Source organism: Globicephala melas, chromosome 2 (genome assembly GCF_963455315.2).
Source record: "Globicephala melas chromosome 2, mGloMel1.2, whole genome shotgun sequence".
Taxonomy (NCBI): Eukaryota; Metazoa; Chordata; class Mammalia; order Artiodactyla; family Delphinidae; genus Globicephala; species Globicephala melas.
Window position 1 is genome coordinate 19874322 of NC_083315.2, and position 18418 is coordinate 19892739.

The 18418-nt window shown below is 43.6% G+C and overlaps 1 protein-coding gene across 2 annotated transcripts in view; it reads right to left on the reverse strand.

Annotated features, from left to right (window-relative positions):
* Nucleotides 1-18418, reverse strand: part of DHTKD1 (dehydrogenase E1 and transketolase domain containing 1) — a 51732-nt gene that overhangs the window by 12255 nt on the left and 21059 nt on the right. For both annotated transcript variants that reach the window (XM_030836949.2, XM_030836951.2), the window contains exons 5-12: nt 17063-17332; nt 12276-12447; nt 10873-11071; nt 8430-8742; nt 7295-7379; nt 6458-6597; nt 798-948; nt 311-417 (exon numbers count right to left, since the gene is read on the reverse strand). In XM_030836949.2, the coding sequence (XP_030692809.1) occupies nt 311-417; nt 798-948; nt 6458-6597; nt 7295-7379; nt 8430-8742; nt 10873-11071; nt 12276-12447; nt 17063-17332 (1437 nt within the window). The remainder of the gene's footprint in view (nt 1-310; nt 418-797; nt 949-6457; nt 6598-7294; nt 7380-8429; nt 8743-10872; nt 11072-12275; nt 12448-17062; nt 17333-18418) is intronic.

Below are 18418 nucleotides of genomic sequence, written 5' to 3' on the forward strand. Positions count from 1 at the left end.
CCCGCATGCTGCAACTAAAAATCCCGCATGCTGCAACTAACTCCCGGCACAGGCTAAATAAATAAATACTAAAAAAAAAAAAAAAAAAAGAAGAAGCACTTTCATTGCTGTAAAACCGTGATACTAACATGCTTGAGGCATCACGTTTCCAAGGAATATTGATTGACATTGCATTAAATCTGTTTCATTCAAATACTACAATGTCTTAAAGTCCAAGGTTCACATTAGGTATTTGCAGGAGGCAGTTCTATTTCAAAGCACCTAGAAAGCAGGGAAACATTTCGTGGAATCCAGAAGGCAGTGGACATACCTGCAAGAAACGCTCTATTCGACAAGATGAGTGCTCTGGTCCAGCCCCATCATACCCGTGAGGAAGGAGGACCACGATGCCGCTCTGGAGGAGCCACTTGGCCTCACCTGCAAAGCAGCAGCGGGAGTAAGAACGCTACGACGCAGGTGCAGGACAGCCCGGGCGACTGGGCGGTGAGACACGTTAGTTTGTTGCTGGACTCCCAAAACCATTTTCATTGCACCATTCATCACTACAGCCAAGCACATTCCCCAGGAGACACAGGCCCTCCTGCTGACAGAGGACTTACGTGCTCTTCCTAGCAGCTTACTTAACTGCCTGATAGCTGCCATGCCCCAGTGGATGACAGAACAGGCTCCCAACTCTCGGAGTGGGGGGATGCCGTGGTACACAGGAGTCTCATAAGCAGTTATGGCCCCTTTTCTGTCATTTGTCCCCGTGAGGCTGGTGCCACACGTCCACTACACACCCATAGGCCAACACCAACCTCCAGAGATGAACGTGTCAAAGATGATCTGGGCACCGTTGAAGAAATCGCCAAACTGAGCCTCCCAGATGGGCAGTAGGTTAGGGCTTTCGATGCTCATCCCATACTCAAATCCCAAGACGGCCTCTTCCGACAGTGGGCTGTTGCTGACCTAGGGCAAAGGAGGAGAACAGAACCGTCGTGCAGGGAAGATGGGATGTGAATCAGTTAAAGTAAAGCATCATATTAGTACCAACTGCTCAAAAGGGAGGAGGGCCGTGAGGGCAGCTGTGCTTTCGTTCATCCCCGCATCCCTTTGAGAGAGGACATCTCCTGCTCTCCATGAATGATGTGTATGGGAAAAGTTGGGGCAAACAGAGGAAGACATACAAAAGGTTGGAATATGGACATTAAAGATTTTCTTGAAGGAGAAGCAAAATTAACTTCTCAGATGCTCCACCTTTGAAGCTGAGAGTAAAATGGTGTCGTAAGAGCTTTTTAAAAAATGTCACAAAACAAAGTGGGGGGAGGGACTTCCCTGGTGGTCCAGTGGTTAAAAATCTGCCTTCCAATGCAGGGGACGTGGGTTCGATCCCTAGTCGGAGAACTAAGATCCCACATGCCATGGGGCAACTAAGCCCTCGTGCCGCAACTACTGAGCCTGCGCTCCAGGGCCCACGCTCCACAACTAGAGAGAAGTCCACGCGCTGTAACGAAGAGCCCATGTGCTGCAACTAAGACCTGACGCAGTCAAAAATAAATAAATAAATTTTTAAAAATCTAGAAAAATGGTATGGATGATCTTATTTGCAAAGTAGAAATAGAGACATAGACATAGAGAACAAATGTACGGATACCAAGGGGGAAAGAGGTGGAGAGGGAGGAATTGGGAGACTGGGATTGACACATATACATTATTGATACTATGTATAAAATAGACAACTAATGAGAACATACTGCATAGCACAGGGAACTCTACCTAATGCACTGTGGTAACCTAAATGGGAAGGAAGTCCCAAAGCGGGGAGATATCTGTATGTGTATGGCTGATTCATTTCTTGTGCAGTGGAGGCTAACACAACATTGTAAAGCAACCATACTCCGATAAAAATTAATTGAAAACAAACAAACAGACAAACAAAGGGGGGGAAAGTTACTTGAAAAAGGCCTACCTTTCGGAATCCATTATTCTAATATCCTGTTTGCATGATAAAGCAAAAGAATCATCACCACATGTTAAGATTTAAAAAGCAGAACATAAAATTACATCTCTGAAGAGGCTAAAGAGATGTGACAGTTCAAGGCAGCACAACTCTGAACTGGGTTTGTGGACCAGATGTCTTCATGTCTCAGTGTTAACTTCCTGACTTGGATGGTTGCATTGGGGTAATGTAGGAGAATGACCTAGTTTGCAGGAAATACACATGTAGAGCATCAGGCTGGCAACGTGATGTTTCCATCTGGATGGCTCAAATGTCTCAGAATGAGAAAAAGTTCCTTTTGCATTATACATCCAACTTTTTTGTAATTTTGTGTTTGTTTCAACATTTTTCTAAAAAAATTTTTTTAAGTTACTTTTTTTTTTTTTTTGGCCATGCTGCGAGGCATATGGGATCTTCCCCAACCAGGGATCAAACCCACGTCCCCTGCAGTGGCAGCGCGGAGTCCTAACCACTGGACCACCAGGGAAGTCCTTAAGTTACATATTTATAGAATAGTACTTGGCAGCAAAAAGGGATAAAATACTGACACATGCTACAACAACGATGGACCTTGAAAACACAATGCTAAGTGAAAGAAGCCAGCCATAAGAAGCCACATATTTATGAGTCTGTTTATATAAAAAGGCCAAAATAGATAAATCAATGTAAACAGAAAGTAGATTCGTGGTTTTCAGGGGCTGAGGGAAGGAAGGAATGGAGTGTGACTGCTAATAAGTATGGGTTTCTTTTAGGGGTGATGAAAATGTTCTAAAATTAGATAGTGGTGATGGCTGCACCACTGCATACACTGAAAACCACTTAACTGTACACATTGAAACATTGAATTCTATGAGTTTTATCTCAATAAAGCTTTTAATAAAAAAAAACTCTGGAAAAAAATTTCATCTCTACTATGATTACAACCATAAAAATGCATGATTTATATGGATAAGCACTCAATGACAACAACAAAAAATGAAAACAGATAATGTATTAGTATGGCGGGATTATGCATGTTACCTTTCCTGATTTCTATTTGATTTCAATTATGATCTTTATAAGACATTAACTTGAAAAGAGACACTGTATTTCTCAGATCCATGAGTCTGTGGTCAACGGGATTTGAACTGAGTGCTTTACTTGCACCTCTGCGTCTTCACCTCATTCCCCATCTCCCTTCCTACCCAAGGCTGACACACCCACTCATATTCTAATCCATACCTTTTTTCTGCTTCTTCACTCGGCTCATCACCAAACTCCTTTTTTCTGAACCTCTCCTCACTGGCTTTCTCCTCTTGGCAAATGAACAATCAAAAGCTTAAAAATAAAACAAGGACGGACTTCCCTGGGGGTCCAGTGGTTAAGACTCTGTGCTCCCAATGCAGGGGGCACGGGTTTGATCCCTGGTCTGGGAACTAAGATACCGCATGCCACGCAGTGCGGCCAAAAAAATAAAAACAAAAAACAAAGAATATTCCCCTGGCCAGTGCTCTCTAGCTCCTGCTTCCTGTAACAGTCAGGCTTCTAGAAAGAATTATCTAATCTAGTTGTCTCTACCTCCTGAACCCCTATCTACCCTTCAACTAGTAAAATCTAGCTTCTGCTCTCCCCACTCCACAGAAATAGCTCTAGAGGAGGTCAACCTTGACCTTCCAGTTGCTAAATTGAATGGCCATGTTATTCTTCCTCTTTTCAGATTCCTCCCTCCTTAAGTTCAATGACACGGGGACTCTAAGTTCTCCTCCTGCCTTTCTGGATGCTCTTTTGGGAAAATGCTTTCTCTGCCAGCCCTTTAAAAGTTGTTTTTCCCAGGACCCTATCTGTTCTCATTCTGCTCTCTCAGAGAGATTCTCCACCCCTGTGGTTTCAAACACTCCTGCACCCTGATGACTTCCAAATAGACATCCAAGACCAGATTCCTTCATTAACTCCAGACATACATATCTAATTACCTGAAATATCTATGTCAAAGTTTAACGCCCAAAAGTTAGTCCATCACCTTTCCTTACCACACCTGTTCCTCTCCCTTACTCTTTATTTGGGTAAATGCCATCATCTTATGCAAGCTGTCCTAGTCAGGGAGCTAGGAGGTACCAGTACTGGTCTTCTTCACTCCCTACACCTACCACTGAGTCTGATAGCTGTTGTTTTCTGACTAGTTCTCAAATCTTGGCCCCATCTCCCCTCTGCACTGCTATTGCCCTAATTCACAGCTCCAGGATTTCCTGCCTAGATGACTGAGAAGGCTCCTTAGAAATTGTCCGAAGTCTCACCCTTCTTCAGCTCAGGCTTCCAAAGTATCATCAGGAGTGCTGTTTCTAACATGGAAATCTGATCGCCTGTTCAAAATTCCTCCATGGTTTCTCTTCTACGTAACACTCAAAGTCTTTCACAACGTGGGTAGTCCTGACTGGCCCGTCTCTTCCTTTACTTCTGTATCCACTTTGCAGCATAAACTCCAGTCACATGAAGCTATAGGTAGTTCCCTGAGCATGAGGTCAGGGCCTCTTACTTCACAGCTTATGTATGCACTACTGTGTCCACCTAGAACGTTCTCCCTACATTTACTAGACCAGGCAGTTCCAAATGTCCCTCAAGTCCCAGCGCAAATCTGGCCTCCTCGCTAAAGCTCTTCCTTTTAATTCCCAAGTAACCTAGCTGCCCCTTCTCCTATGCATCTATTGTACTTCATATACTTGTATACCCTTATCTACATTAATTTGTTGAATCTATTAATGCTTTCATTTATTCCAAAAATTATTTAAGATGGCCTGTAAATATAGATAATACACAAAATGATAGTTTAAATGTAAGTGGACAGGAAAGTCCCTGGTGGTCCTGTGGTTAGGACACCATGCTTCTTTTGCAGGGGGCATGGGTTCAATCCCTGGTCAGGGAACTAAGATCCCACATGCTGCGCTGTGCAGCCAAAAAAAAAAGTAGGTGGGCAGAAAGAAAATAAATAGATTGACACACCCAACAGCGTTGGGGAAAACATACAACCTGGTAACCTACTTTCTTGAGGCTGCCATGGCCTCTACCCCTTCCCAGAAGCCATTATTGATAAGGGGAGGTTGATCGGTTGCAGAATTTTCGATGTACACACAATAAAGACGAGCCACTGCTCAGGGAACTACAACTACTCTCAATACCAAGATCAAGCAGGAGTCCCCCCTAGGGTCTTCATATAAAGGACAAAGTGTTGGGTAATAAATGAAATCTTTGACAGTATCCCCATAACAGATGTGAGACGTTTACTTGGGGCTTTCTAAATAGCGATATTCAAAATTAACTGATACTATATATCAAATCACAAATCAATAAAAGACATCGGGTGGAGAAAATACGAAATGTTTCAGTATCTAGGTCACCAATCTGATACTGATCAAGGAGGGGATTTTAGACTAACTTAAAGAAAAGATGAGTTGCATGTCCTTTAAGTAATTGTCCTGCAAGCTTGCTTTTCACAAAGTGAATTTTTAAAAAAAATATTCAGTATTTGGCTTCCCTGGTGGCACAGCAGTTAAGAATCCGCCTGCCAATGCAGGGGACACGGGTTCGAGCCCTGGTCCGGGAAGATCCCACATGCAGCGGAGCAACAAAGCCTGTGGGCCACAACTACTGAGCCTGCGCTCTAGAGCCTGTGAGCCACAACTACTGAGCCCATGTGCCACAACTACTGAAGCCTGCGCGCCTAGAGCCCGTGCTCCGCAACAAGAGAAGCCACCGCAAAGAGAAGCCCGCATACCACAACGAAGAGTAGCCCCCACTCACCACAACTAGAGAAACCCTGCACGCAGCAACAAAGACCCAACACAGCCAAAAATAAATAAATAAAATAATTTATTGAAAAAAAAAATCGAGTATCAGTGAACCCAATACTCTCAAATGGCTAGAGTAGGAAAAAAGATGACACACCACTAATTGTACCTTAAAGGATAATTTCATAAACTCCATGTGCCAGGCACTATGCTAGTTGTTGGAGAAACAAAAATGAAAAGACCCAGGCCCTGCTCTTGACTCTAATGAATCTAACTCAGCAACTGGCACAGAGAAAGACATGGCAATGGATACATTCATCAAGCCCGCTAAACTCTAGGGAATAAAGTAACCTTAAGTCGGTGGGTTTTTTTTTTAAGTCGGCAAGAAATGTTGGCTTATTATCCACATCTTCGACTCACTTTGATGAATTCAGCAATGAGCAGGTTACATAATCAATTTTGGATTCACAAAATGAACACCCATTTGACATTTACATGATTACAGATAAGTAGCCACAGTAAAACAGCTCTAGTCTACTCGCTAGTCTGTTACTTCCATTCCAAGTACATAGACGGGCATTGTCTACCCGGTCGGCATCCCTTTATCTCAAAAAGGACTGAACCCAAAGTTTCCGACATCTGTTTCTAGTTGGTCTAAGAAGCCTGTAGCTATAATCACCAGCACCTGAGGTTTATACTAGATAATAAAACAGCCTACCTCTAGAAAGCCCTTTTGATTAGGGTCCATATGGTTCAGGGGGATATAGGTGTCATCGGTCTTCTGGCAAACAACCATTGCGTGCCTCTGGCTAAAAGTTCCACGGCCAACATCTTGGCCACTCAGACGGACGTTAAAACCTTAAAGCAAGCAAGAAGGAAAAGAAAAAAATCCAGATTCCCATGAATAACCTAAGTAATAATAAGGCCTGGTGACCCTGAATTCTTATATATCGGCTCATCCTGAGAACTGTCCTTAGGACAATAGATTATCCTTCTTAAAATACACCTGTCCTGGGCTTCCCTGGTGGCACAGTGGTTGAGAGTCCGCCTGCCGATGCAGGGGACGTGGGTTCGTGCCCCGGTCCGGGAAGATCCCACATGCCGTGGAGCAGCTGGGCCCGTGAGCCATGGCCGCTGAGCCTGCGCGTCCGGAGCCTGTGCTCCACAATGGGAGAGGCCGCAACAGTGAGAGGCCCATGTACCACAGAAAAAAAACAAAACAAAACAAAAAACCTGTCCTATATTCAACACTCCATAGTCTAATTAAGAATGAAGAGTCATCATTCATCCTACAATTTTTAAAGGAAAATGTCTTTCCAATACATCCAGCACTGAGTCCTTTGTTTCCATAGTCTGTTCGCTGATGAAGATTGTCAACATGACATACCAAGATTAAATAATGTTTTCAGGTAAGAAACGTTAACACGTTTGAGAACCTCTCTAGTCAATAAAAACAATACAAGGTAGTTGTAACTCAAAACTGCAGGCGTCACATCTAAGAAATGTTATATAAAGCACCCCGTACCCTCTGTGCAGCTACACAGAAACGTCTTACCTTCAGCAAGTAATGAGCCTAGGGCAAGAGCTTCTGCTGTGGCCCAGTCTAACTTTGTTCCATCCATCACTTTCTCCACTCTGGACTGTAAAATTGAATGGGAGGGGAAAAGAAAATTTTAAGAGTTCCCATCCTTTTTCACATTGAGTTCAAAAAATGTAAGGCAACAATGGTTAAGAATCAAAAACATAACATTAAATATGACAGATAGTGCAGAAGGAAACATCGGAGTATGACAGCAAGTACATGACATATGAAAGCAGGCGAAACAAACCGGCACTCTGGTGAGCAGTTAACCGGGCAGATGGATGGGAGGAGGAGAGGTCAGGGAGGGGAGAGAGGAACGGTATTGGTAATATTCTATCAGGGAGGGGAGAGAGGAACGGTATTGGTAATATTCTATCAGGGAGGGGAGAGAGGAACGGTATTGGTAATATTCTACGTCTTCAGCCTGATGGTGAGTACACAGATTGTTTTAATAGTCTCTATACCTATAATAGAAACTTATAAACGAAGTTAGTGTTTTAAAAATAATCCAGAGTTCATCGTGTCTTCATCCAAGTTCAAGAATGATGAAGACCTGTATCTCCTTGCTCTCCTCCTGCTTTTAGTGCTGAAAGTCCCACGTTCTAGGAAACCACAGGCAAACCATGACAGTTTGTCAATCCATCCTTAACATGAGACAACATGTAAAACCTCGACATGCTTAAGGGTGTAAATGGTTGCCTTTCGGGAGTGTGTGTGCTGATTTTTATTTATTTTATTTAAGCCAAACCCCGACCACCTTCCTCAAAATGGAAGTGTCTTCTGCTCACTGCTCAGAAAAACCACAAAGGGCATTCCTGTACGGCTGTGTTTCTAATAATGTGCACGCAGTACCTGTACATATAATGTATTAATGAATGACTGAAAGAATAAGTGGAGGAAAAATAGAAGTAGGTTAAAAAAAAAAAGAAAGAAAAAAAAAAAGTAGACAAAATTTGAGTTAATTGACGAGCAGTACCAAAACACCGCTAGGAGTGGTTCACAATAAATACTTGCCGAGTGCATTAGCCAAGGAACAAGACCAGACCAACAGCAATTCCTTGCTGTGAGAGATGGACAAACAATACCCAGAGATTCCCGGGCTCCCTACCTGCACGTGCATCTTCAGAAGGTGACTGTGTATTTGGAGCTCCTCCGGCACCTCCACAGACTTCCTGCCAATAAACCGCAGGAGGTCAAGGGGCACACCTGTGTTCCAGGTGGTGATGCAAGCTTCTGGCTGAACCAGGCCCTGCCAGTGGGCCTGCAGGTTCGTGGCAGGGGGGCTGTAGTGCGCCATGTTAGTTAAATGGCCATTTAACTTCGCGTAGTAGGAGGTTTTGATTTCCGACACCTCCTCCTGGGTCATGAGTCCATTGGCCACAAGGTACTCTGCATACGTGTCGGGGATGCTCTTCCGGGCTCTGTCCAAGGAAAAGGGAAACAAAAATCAGTATGATTTGTAAAAATCAAAGAGACAGATACAGGAATTCCCTGGCGGTCCAGTGGTTAAGACTCCACACTTCCACTGCAGGGGGCACGGGTTCAATCCCTGGTCGGGGAGCTAAGATCTCACGCACCCTGTGGTGTAGCCAAAAAATAAAAGGTCCATTTTATGTCATGTGACTTTTACTCCAATAAATTTGTTTTTTAAAGGCAGTGGTGAGTATCCACCTCTTTCAGGCAAGCAAGTGAAAACAAACTTATCTTTTTTCTTTTTTTAAATTTATTTATTTATTTGTTTTTGGCTGTGTTGGGTCTTCATTGCTGCCTGTGGGCTTTCTCTAGTTGCAGTGAGCAGGGGCTACTCTTCGTTGCGGAGCGTGGGCTTCTCATCCTGGTGGCTTCTCTTGTTGCGGAGCACGGGCTCTAGGAGCATGGGCTTGAGTAGTTGTGGCACACGGGCTTCAGTAGTTGTGGCTCTAGAGCACAGGCTCAGTAGTTGTGGCACACGGACTTAGTTGCTCCACTGCGTGTGTGATCTTCCTGGACCAGGGCTCGAACCCGTGTCTCCTGCACTGGCACGTGGATTCTTAACCACTGCGCCACCAGGGAAGCCCACAAATTTACCTTTATAAGCTTTTGTCTACAGTCAGGCAGAAGTAATGAGTAGTAGAGTTTTCTTACAAACTGTTAATTCTGGACAGTTATTTACAAGGCTGACTTATATTGTCTACCTGTTCTGCATCCCTTTATTTCAAAAAGGATTGGACCTATAAGTTGCCGACATCTGTTTCAGGTTGCTTGAAGAAGCCTGTAACTATTCAGCATCCGGGTTTTACAACAATAGAAATAACGATGATGCTACCCTGCATTCGCTTAATACGTTAAACTTGCAAGTCTGGTCACATTGATCATTATATTTAATCCTGAAAAAAGTGAGAGGTAGACAGGATATATTTTTAAAAGCAGGGTCCTGAGTCACATCAAGTCATTCAGGTGCTAAGTTCAAAGCTAAATGGAGAAACCAGATTTGTTCTTCCAAGGGCAGTCTGCTACCCACGACCAGAAAGGCCCATAAAATATCACCAAGTTTATTCCTCTGCTTTAATTTATGTCTATGAGGAAATAAAGCAGGAAAGAGGGATCTACTTTACTTCCTAGCATCTGAAAAGGAAATCCTGGTACTTCCCTGGTGGTCCAGTGGCTAAGACTCCGTGTTCCCAATGCAGGGGGCCCAGGTTCGATCCCTGGTCCAGGAACTAGATCCTGCGTGCCACAATCAAGACCCGGTGCAGCCAAATAAATAAATACATAAATAGGAAATTCCGAAGGAACACACTCCTCGCCATCACGTGAACCTTCTGACTCGGCACTGTCCCACAGAAATGTAACGCAAACAATGTGTAATTTAAAATTTCCCTGTGGTCACATTAGAAAAGGTGCAAGAGGTGGAATTCATTTTAATCATATATTGATTTAACTCAATATACCCAAAATATTGTCCCTTCAATACCTAATCAATATAAAAATTATTATCAAGATCATTTACACTCTTTTTTTCACACTAAGTCTTTGAAATCTGGTGTATATCTTACACTCCCAGCACATCTCCTTCAGGAGTTGGCACATTTCAAGTGTCCAACAGCCATTTATGGCTCGAGGCTTCCACTTTGGACAGTGTAGTTCAGAACTTCGTTAAAATCCATCACGTAACCTCTTGCCAAGGCACAAAGCAGGTCCACGTCTATAGTTCGCAGAAGTGAATCGCGGAGGTTCTGTTTCTGCTCCTGTCAATGTCGCACTGAGCAGCTTCGGGCAAGGTTCTGCCTACGTCTTCTGTTCAGTCCTCCCTCTGCTAAGTGAGGGGGTGAAGTTGCCCTTTGTCTATTCATTGAGGAAATATGTAGAGTTGGAAGAACATGGGGCGCTTTCCTGCGACCCATAGGATGACCATCCCAGTGTGCCCAGGTCTGTCCCAGTTTGAGCATTGAAAGTTTCATGTCCCAGACACACTGGGAAAGCTGGTCACCCTACCGGAGAGTGTCTAACACAAATAATAATGTGAGCACTGTGGGGGAAAGGGCACATCGCATGACGGTTCATCCTTGTACCTGATGATCTGGTACATGACCGGGTTGGTGAAGAAGGGCTCGTCCAGTTCGTTGTGGCCCCACTGCCTGTAGCACAACAAGTCAACAATCACATCCTTCCGGAATTGGCGCTGGTATTCAAATGCCAGTCGCGTGGCCCGGACCACTTCCTCTGGGCTGTCTCCATTGACGTGGATGATGGCGCAGCCCACAAGCTTCCCTGAGGCAGAGGAGCTGGAGATGAGACCGGCTAGTCAACCCATGAACCTACCCCCAAGTCCTGTTGCCCGCATGGGGAGACAGCCCTTGTCCTTAGGGGTAGTTTGGCTTGGGTGTTAAGAAACTGCACTTTGGGAGTTCCCTGGTGGCCTAATGGTTAGGATTCTGGGCTTTCACTTCCGTGGCCTGGGTTCAATCCCAGGCCAGGGAACTGAGATCCTGTAAGCCACACGGTGAGGCCAAAAAAACAAAAAGAACCCGCACTTTATGAAAAAAAAAAAAAAAGAACCTGCACTTTAGAGGCCAGGTGACAAGCATGAGTTCAAGTCCCAGCTCTGTGTGATCCTGGTAAAGTTATGAATCTCAGTCTCCTTGTCTGTAACACTGGGATAATAGCTCTTACCTCTTAGTGATGTCCTAAAGAGGCAATGAGTTAATGCATATAAAGTGCTTAACAGAGCCTGGTACATCATAACTGATACTTATTTGTTATTATCATCATGACTATTATCTTTCTTCCTGAGATAAAAGGGTCATTAAAGGATGTATCCAAGAAAAAAATTGATTTTCTCCAAAGAGAAGATTGAGAATGAATTTTCAAATCTCTACCTAACTAATTACAAAAAATTCATATAGGTAGCCCCAAAAGGCATCCAGGCCAGGCTCTGGATATAAAAACAGAGCAGTTCTTACCATCTAACAGTTCTGGAAATTCTGTGAAATAGGGAATGAATAATAAAAAGCCCTGTGTTTCTTTGAATACTACTAGTTTCCACAGGTTAAAACAAGCTGACTTTGCTTCTTCACATCTGATTTCCAACCAGACCACTTGGCCAAGTTTACCGGTTGAACATATCCTCTTTGACTGTGATCTTGGGTACTCCAAATCTGATTATCCTAAAGACAATTGCTCTAGCTGTACTAATTGTGTTATCTCTGGATTCCAGCAGATCATTCAACTAGATACTTCAGCATTTTGAGATTGCACCCTCTAAATTCTACTCTTGTTTTATTTCCTTGGATTTTAAGATCACACTCAGACTTTAAAAGGAATATTAACAACACTGTTGGTGACCACTGGCCATATCTGATCCAAAATTTAAAATGGGACCAGCAGTGAGGCTCACTGTTCTGAGTGAACTAGAAGTTTCTCCAGGAATTCCTTGTCGGACTCCAGAGCATCAACTCTTCCCTGTGTTACATACCAATGTCACTACAGTATAAGGAAGACCTTCCTCTTTCTGCAGGAGTGGTGTAACCCAGCTGGTTATTGACAATCAAATGGACACTCCCACCAATTCTGAAATGCGGGATATTAGAGAGTGTAAATGTTTCAGGAACAATTCCTTGACCACAGAAAGAAGCATCACCGTGAACCTAGATCATGGGGGAGAAGAAAAGAAAATGAACGTAAGGGATGGAGAAATTTAGGTTTTCAATAGTAACAGGAATAAAAACAACCATGCTCTCACTGCTCCCCTGCCCTCCTAAAAATCTGCCAGTTATAGGATTTCCTAGAATGGTTAGGCTGATCTCAAGCAGCTTTCAAAGATGCTAAATCAGCCCTTTTCCTCCTGCAGCCACCACCAGTTGACCTATTCCTTCCGCCCCACATCATCACCTACACCCATCACTTCTCACATCCCCATCAACATGCTAGTGTTCACAGCAGCACCACAGAAGGGTGATTGGAGGTGTAGAAGGAAAATCAACTCTAGTAAAGCAATCATGAAAACAGCCTGCAAGACACTAAGACCAATGCACAGCTTCGAACTCTCACTCTTCCCCAATCATTTCCCCCCCAAAACGAGACTGCGTGTAGCTCACATCACCTCATTCCCACTGGGTGTATTAGCCACCACTGTGAACATAAATGAGAATGATGTGACAGCAAAGACAGGAGCATGGGGGTGTAAGTATATCATACACAAGTGAAAGGAGGCTTTGGGGAAAGAGCAAAATACTATTGTAAGAGAATCTCTGAAATGTGCTATTCTTCCAGAACTTGTGAAGTCTGCTAGATCATAATAGCACAAAACCTGACAACAAGGTCCTACTGTATAGCACAGGGAACTATATTCAATATCCTGTGATAAACCATATGGAAAAGCATTTTTAAAAGAATGTATACATATGTGTATAAGTGAATCACTTTGCTTACAGCAGAAATTAACACAACATTGTAAATCAACTATACTTCAATAAAAAATTAATTAAGAAAAACAACTGGTATGGGCTTCCCTGGTGGCACAGTGGTTGACAGTCCACCTGCCGATGCAGGGGACACGGGTCTGTGCCCCGGTCTGGGAAGATCCCACACGCCACAGAGCGGCTGGGCCCGTGAGCCATGGCCGCTGAGCCTGCGCATCCGGAGCCTGTGCTCCGCAACGGGAGAGGCCACAACAGTGAAAGGCCCACGTGCCACAACAGTGAGAGGCCCGCGTACCGCAAAAAACAAAGAAACAAAAAAACTGGTAAACGGAAAGTGGTAGAAAAGGGGGTAAATTTTTTTTAGAAAACTTGAAAGTAAATAATGAGGGAATTGCAGACCTTAGGAGAAAGTATGAGCTCCACTGACTTCATGCTGTATAAAAGGCTGTTATATCAATAAGGTATATGTTGTACACCTTAAATTTACATGATGTTATATGACAAATGCATTTTAATTAAAAAGCTATTAAATAAAAGGCTACTATCATAAACAGCCAAAATGCTCAGCTAGAGAATAGAATGATCTGATATGGGGAATTCCCTGGTGGTCCAGTGGTTAGGACTCGGCGCTTTCACTGCTATGGCCCGGGTTCAATCCCTGACCGGGGAACTAAGATCCTGAAGGCTGCACAGCGCGGCCAAATTAATTAATTAATTAATTAATTAAAATGACCTGATATGGTAACCATTGTGGCTCTAATAATAGCAGAAATAAAAGACCTAAATATGAATGAAGAAAGAATCCTTGGGCTTCCCTGGTGGCGCAGCGGTTAAGAATCCACCTGCCAATGCAGGGGGGGACACGGGTTCGAGCCCTGGTCCGGGAAGATCCCACATGCCGCGGAGCAACTAAGCCTGTGCACCACAGCTACTGAGCTTGAGCTCTAGAGCCCTCGAGCCACAACTACTGAAGCCCGAGTGCCTAGAGCCCCTGCTCCGCAGCAAGAGAAGCCACCACAATGAGAAGCCCGTGCACCGCAACGAAGAGTAGCCCCCGCTCACCACAACTAGAGAAAGTCCGCGTGCGGCAACAAAGACGCAACACAGCCAAAAATAAATAAATAAATAAATAAAAAGAAGGAATCCTTGGAAGCAGATTTTTTTAATGACAGTGAAGACGTCCTAAAAGAGTAATTTGTATATAGGTAAAACATTTTGGCTAAGAAAGGAAGCACTGTTTTGCTTAGCGAAATCTCCAGCCCACACCTTCCCATTGCTAGGGCCTACAGGGATGACTGGCGTTTTGGAATATCCAGACGTAGTGATAACATACCCTTACGTCACCTCCACAACGCTATGTACATTATCTCCATTGATCCATTCAACAATCAGGTGTAGGGGCCAGGTAAGGGAATCGCCACTGTTCTTTTCACAGATGAGAAAACCAAGGTTCAGAAAGAGTACGTATTTCACGTGCCAAGGACTAGACCTTCTGTGATGCCTCCATTTTTTTTTGGCCACGCTGCATGGCACACGGGATCTTATTTCCCAAACCAGGGATGGAACCTGTGCCCCCTGCATTGGAAGCGTGGAGTCTTAACCACTGGACTGCCAGGAAAGTCCTGATGCCTCCATTTTTTGGACTTATTTCCCCACCCCTCCAAGCCTTTCGCCTGGGTTAACGAACTTACTATGTTCTCATTTAATCCTCAGAACACTATAAGGAATGTAACCTACTCCCATTGACCTCTGAGATTCAGAGAACCTGAGGAACAGAACCAAGCACGCCAAGCTAGAAGGCAGCAAAGCCAGGATCTGAACTCAGTGCTTCTTGGTTCCAGAATCCTTGTCTTTTCTACACCGGGCTACACTGTCAAGTCCAACCCTCAGCTGCACGGCAGTCCACACAGGGTCAAGGGGTTCCTAGCATCTGAACACTCCACACCCTTTGGCCTCCTTGCTGATGGGACTTCCTGTGGAGTAATGATGTAAAAGGAGACCAGTAAAGCAAGGAAGAGAGCTGGGTGTCTCTTCCACTCCTTTACAAAAGCGTTTACAGGAGAGGCATTGCTGAGAACATAACATCTGTTCATAACTTGCGTCATTTTATCATAGTCTTAGGGTTCTTGGCACTAAAGCCATGTGTCATCTGCTAATTTTATTTCCTGTCTTAGAAGAGAAAACACTCCATGATGCCCATAAAGCTCTGCAGGAGTCGGGTCCATAAGCCCCAAGGAATGCTGTGGGCGGTGGAAACTGCTCAGCCAAACACAGCAGGGGGCTTGGACACACACAGAGGATCACATGTGACGATCCACTTCCACCACATTCAGGACCAAGATGAACAGAAGACAGACGGCAAAAGTAGTATCCGGAGTCTCACCCACCATGATTTTATAGACTCCGAATTTCAAGTTCCCACAATAAATTAGAATTTTGAACTTGAGTGAGGCAAGACCCAGGCAGACACAGCAGGGCAAAATGTCTTGGGAACACAAAGTAGAGAGAAGAGGGCGGTTTCTTTTCACTTCAAAGAAAATGGCACTTTCACCTCTTCCTTCAGGAATCAGCCTTAAGATCAGCTCAATGTACTGGGGAAATGTGAGTGACTGAAATATTTTAGTCTCATGAATTCAAGTGAAAGGTGAAGAGAATGTCTGGCTAATGATTTGAAGATTTCTATTTAGAAATACTATAACATAATCAAATCCAATCCTGCTTACCCCCGATTTATTTACTACAAGTTTCTGGCCCATGGAAAATTAACAGTAAGATAATGTGGTTATTTGTATATGTAGCCAAATATTCTACTGCCTTGTAGATTTACTTAATTTCCTTTGGGGTTGAAGACTCAGTTACTGATATCCAGGATTAATTAGTAGTTATCCAGTAGTTAAAGGTTCATATTTATGTTTTTACTTTTGTGGCGTGGTATGTGGGATCTTAGTTCCCCGACCAGGGACCAAACCCTCGCGGCTTGCAGTGGAAGTGCAGAGTCTTAACCACTGGACCACCAAGGAAGTCCCTAAACGTTCATATTTAAATGAATACTTGCAGAAGAAAAATGTGACCCACAATCTAAACCTCTAAAGTATACCTGTTGGGCTACCAAAAAGTGGGGGGCAGAGGAAGCAATACATTATATAATTTGTATTGTTTGCCTTAATGCCAAAGACCTTCATTGGAAAACAAACAAACAAGCAAATAAAATAAATCCAGACTCTTGCAGTCTTGTTAGACAGACGGATACCACGTCGTTTCCAAGAGAGTTATAATTTCAGAGAAGTAATGACATCTGTCCTCTTAACAGTAGCAGGTATGCCGGTCTATATCCCCTTAATTAATTCATAACTCAAGAAAGGAAAAACACAGTGAAGACCTCCATCAGTTGCCTTGAGCGGGGAGGGATAAATTGGGAGATTGGGATTGACATATACACACTACTATACATAAAATAGTTAACTAATAAGAGCCTACTATATTGTAATGACCTATATGGGAATAGAATCTAAAAAGAGTGGATATATGTATATGTATAACTGACTCACTTTGCTGTACACCTGAAACTAACACAACACTGTAAATCAACTATACTCCAATAAAAAAATTAATTGAAGAATTTTTTAAAACATCAGTCAAAAATAAAAGTCAGTTGCCTTGAGACTACACCACCTCACATCTGCTATTAATTTTTTAAAGAACCCCAAAAATCTTCTTTTCCCAAAAGTTCATCTCAATTTCATCTGGAACATCTGCCATCTCCTGTCGTAACTACCATCCTGGACATTCTTACTTCCTGGTCTTTCCAACCTCAGGCCTCACTTCCTGAAGCTACTAGTACCTGTAAGCAAATGACCTTGTCCCCAGGCTGAGCCGAACCGTCTGGAGAGTAGTCCCCATCCCGCCTGGACTGCTGTCTCCCACGAGTCTTCCCAACAGCCACAGGGTTAACGGCTTCCAGGTGTGAGGGGTTCGGCAGCATTGTCACGTGGAGGGGATGGTGCGCGCCAAAGTCCAGGTCAACCGAGGACGTCAGGTGAGACAGGACATCGCCAGCGGCTGAGACATTTTCCGGAAATTCACTTAAGCCTCGCATTTTACGGAACATCAGCTATGCCGAATAAACGTACAAGAAAAAATGGTAAGAGGTGGTTCATTTAAATCACACAATAGGGACTTCCCTGGTGGCACAGTGGTTAAGAATCCTCCTGCCAATGCAGGGCACACGGGTTCGAGCCCTGGTCCGGGAAGATCCCACATGCCACAGAGCAACTAAGCCTGTGTGTCACAACTACTGAGCCTGCACTCTAGAGCCCGTAAGCCACAATTACTGAGCCTGTGTGCCACAACTACTGAAGCCCATGCACCTAGAGCCCGTGCTCCGCAACAAGAGAAGCCACTGCAATGAGAAGCCCACACACCACAATGAAGAATAACCCCCACTCGCCGCAGCTAGAGAAAGCCCATAGGCAGCAATGAAGACCCAACACAGCCAAAAATTAAATAAATAAAGATAAGCACACACTTGTAACTGCTCGAATGCACAGAACTATTTGGAGATGTTCAGTCATATGAAGTTCCAACACTTTCAGAAGAGTCTAGCCTGATGCAGATGGTAAGATACTTCTGCCTTGCAATAAGCAAAATATTTTTTCTTAAATGCACCTGTTATTATGTATTTTCCAAAAGAATCTGTATTATTCTTGTTAAAGGTAGAGAGGCAAATAAGAAGTTAATCCCATTTAGTCAGGGGATAACATACACTGCTTAGTGCAAGTGGCATCTTAAAAACTATATTGTCCAATTCTCAAAGGACTTCTCTGCATACATTCTGTCACCTCATCTTCACAGTCTTCTATGACATAGATGTTACTACCCATTTTAAAAATGAACAAGCTAAAAAACTAAAAACAGAGTTGCTAGAGTTGCCATATATCCAGAGAAAACTCTAATTCGAAAAGGTACATGCACCCCAACGTTCATCGCAGCCCTATTTACAATAGCCAATATACAGAAGCAACCTAAGCGTCCATTGACAGATGAATGGATAAAGAACATATGGTGTGTGTGCACACACACACACTGGAATATTACTCAGTCATAAAAAAGAACAAAATAATGCCATTTGCAGCAACATGGATGGACCTAGAGATTATCATACTAAGTGAAATAAGTCAGACAGAAAAAGACAAATATC